Raw genomic sequence first — 1548 nt, forward strand, 5'->3', positions numbered from 1 at the left:
CTCTCTCTCTCTCCTCCTCCTCCTCTCTCTCTCCCTCTCTCTCTTCATCTCCCTCTCCCTCCTCCTCCCCCCTAACCTAGCATCAGTCACAAATTTCTTTCTGTCTTGTTGCAGGGAGAACTCAAGCTTCCCTCAGCCTCTGAGATGAAGAGAGAAATTGACGATGCCTACAAAGCTATGCGTAAGCGTTACGTGGACACAGCCCGGCACACCATACAGGTCAGCACTATAGCGCTTGGTTTCTATTCACGATGAGAAAAAAAAGAAATTTTAATGTGTGGCATCGAGCTAAAATCAGGCTCTCGTCTAAAAGTTGTGAAATCCAAAAAGAACAGCACTTTTTTCACCCCCTGGATAACTTTTAAAAAATGACTCTAGATCTTTACCTTATACGTCCATTTGAAAGAAAAACATTTCTGTAGGGACGTTACTGAAAAACGTTTATTTAAGGTACAAAAATGTCAATTTTCAGTTTCCATGAACTTTCAAACTATGGAAGTCACCAAACTTTGGCGGCCATTTTCAAGCTAATGTTACCTGTAAAGCCAGGTGACCCCTCCCCCCAACCAATCTCCTTCGGTTGTATGTTATACCTCGACTTCCATTCTAATTCTACGAGTATGTAGATATTTATTTCATTGAAGGCAAGATAAATGAATAAGCTTTAAAGATGATACCAATAACTCCACATGCCCAAGAATCAGATTCCACCGCGTCGTGACACAAATGTTAACACCATTGGATAAGATGCACCGGAGTCTGTGGTATAGTGCTTAGGCGCTTTACTGTCAATAGAAGGAGAAGGGCGTTCGATTCCTGAGAAAGGAGAAAAATGCTATCGAGTATCTCGGTTTTTTTGCAGGGATAGTGTAACCCTCACCTCTCAGCCTGGATTGGCCCTGGCAGGCACGGCCGGAAGCCCGCCTCCTAAAAGTAAAAGATCTAAATTGTGTTAAGCAGGGTTTAAAATCGCCTCAGTAAGGAAGATAATATGTGATAAGGTAAGACAAGATAAGGTAAAAATAAAGCCTTGCTCTGCTATTACTGATAAGTATTAAGTTTAAATGAGTGTTTTATACATGTAGGTGTTTTATGCCCCTCCCGCCCCCTCCCCCGCCTCCCAAACCTCTAATAAAAAAAACCGTCTATTGTTTGTCTCACACTATCTTCCAGTCTTCGTTTTTAAGATTGGCAATTATTTAAAAGTATGATTTTGCACTATTGGATAGCAACGGTTGTCTTTAAAACAATAACACCGATAAAAGTTACTACCTATTTGCCACTGTGAGTGTATGGTATACGATGTGTCATAATATTATTTTTTCCTCTGCTCACCTGTAGGTTGACTGGTTGCCCTTCATGGACGAACTTGCTGAAATGGTGGGATGTAAGCCGAACCTATGTGAGTAACTTGGTTGAGTGGGGCTTTGTGTGCGAGTCAGTGTTCATTATACAATTCCTAGATGCTGTTAGTACTACTTTGTAGGCCTACGTGTATGTGCACGTCGGGTTCGTGTGTATGTTCGTGTGTGTGTGTGTGTGTGTGTG

The 1548-nt window shown here is 41.9% G+C and overlaps 1 protein-coding gene across 1 annotated transcript in view; it reads left to right on the forward strand.

Annotated features, from left to right (window-relative positions):
- The window catches only part of LOC101860716 (flavin-containing monooxygenase 5), a gene marked incomplete at its 3' end in the record, with an annotated part of 40151 nt that overhangs the window by 37348 nt on the left and 1255 nt on the right, over positions 1 to 1548 (forward strand). Inside the window, 2 exon segments of the mRNA XM_035973214.1 lie at positions 115 to 219; positions 1342 to 1402. Coding sequence (XP_035829107.1) covers positions 115 to 219; positions 1342 to 1402 — 166 coding nt within the window.

This window comes from Aplysia californica, unplaced genomic scaffold (genome assembly GCF_000002075.1).
Source record: "Aplysia californica isolate F4 #8 unplaced genomic scaffold, AplCal3.0 scaffold00026, whole genome shotgun sequence".
NCBI classification, from domain to species: Eukaryota; Metazoa; Mollusca; class Gastropoda; order Aplysiida; family Aplysiidae; genus Aplysia; species Aplysia californica.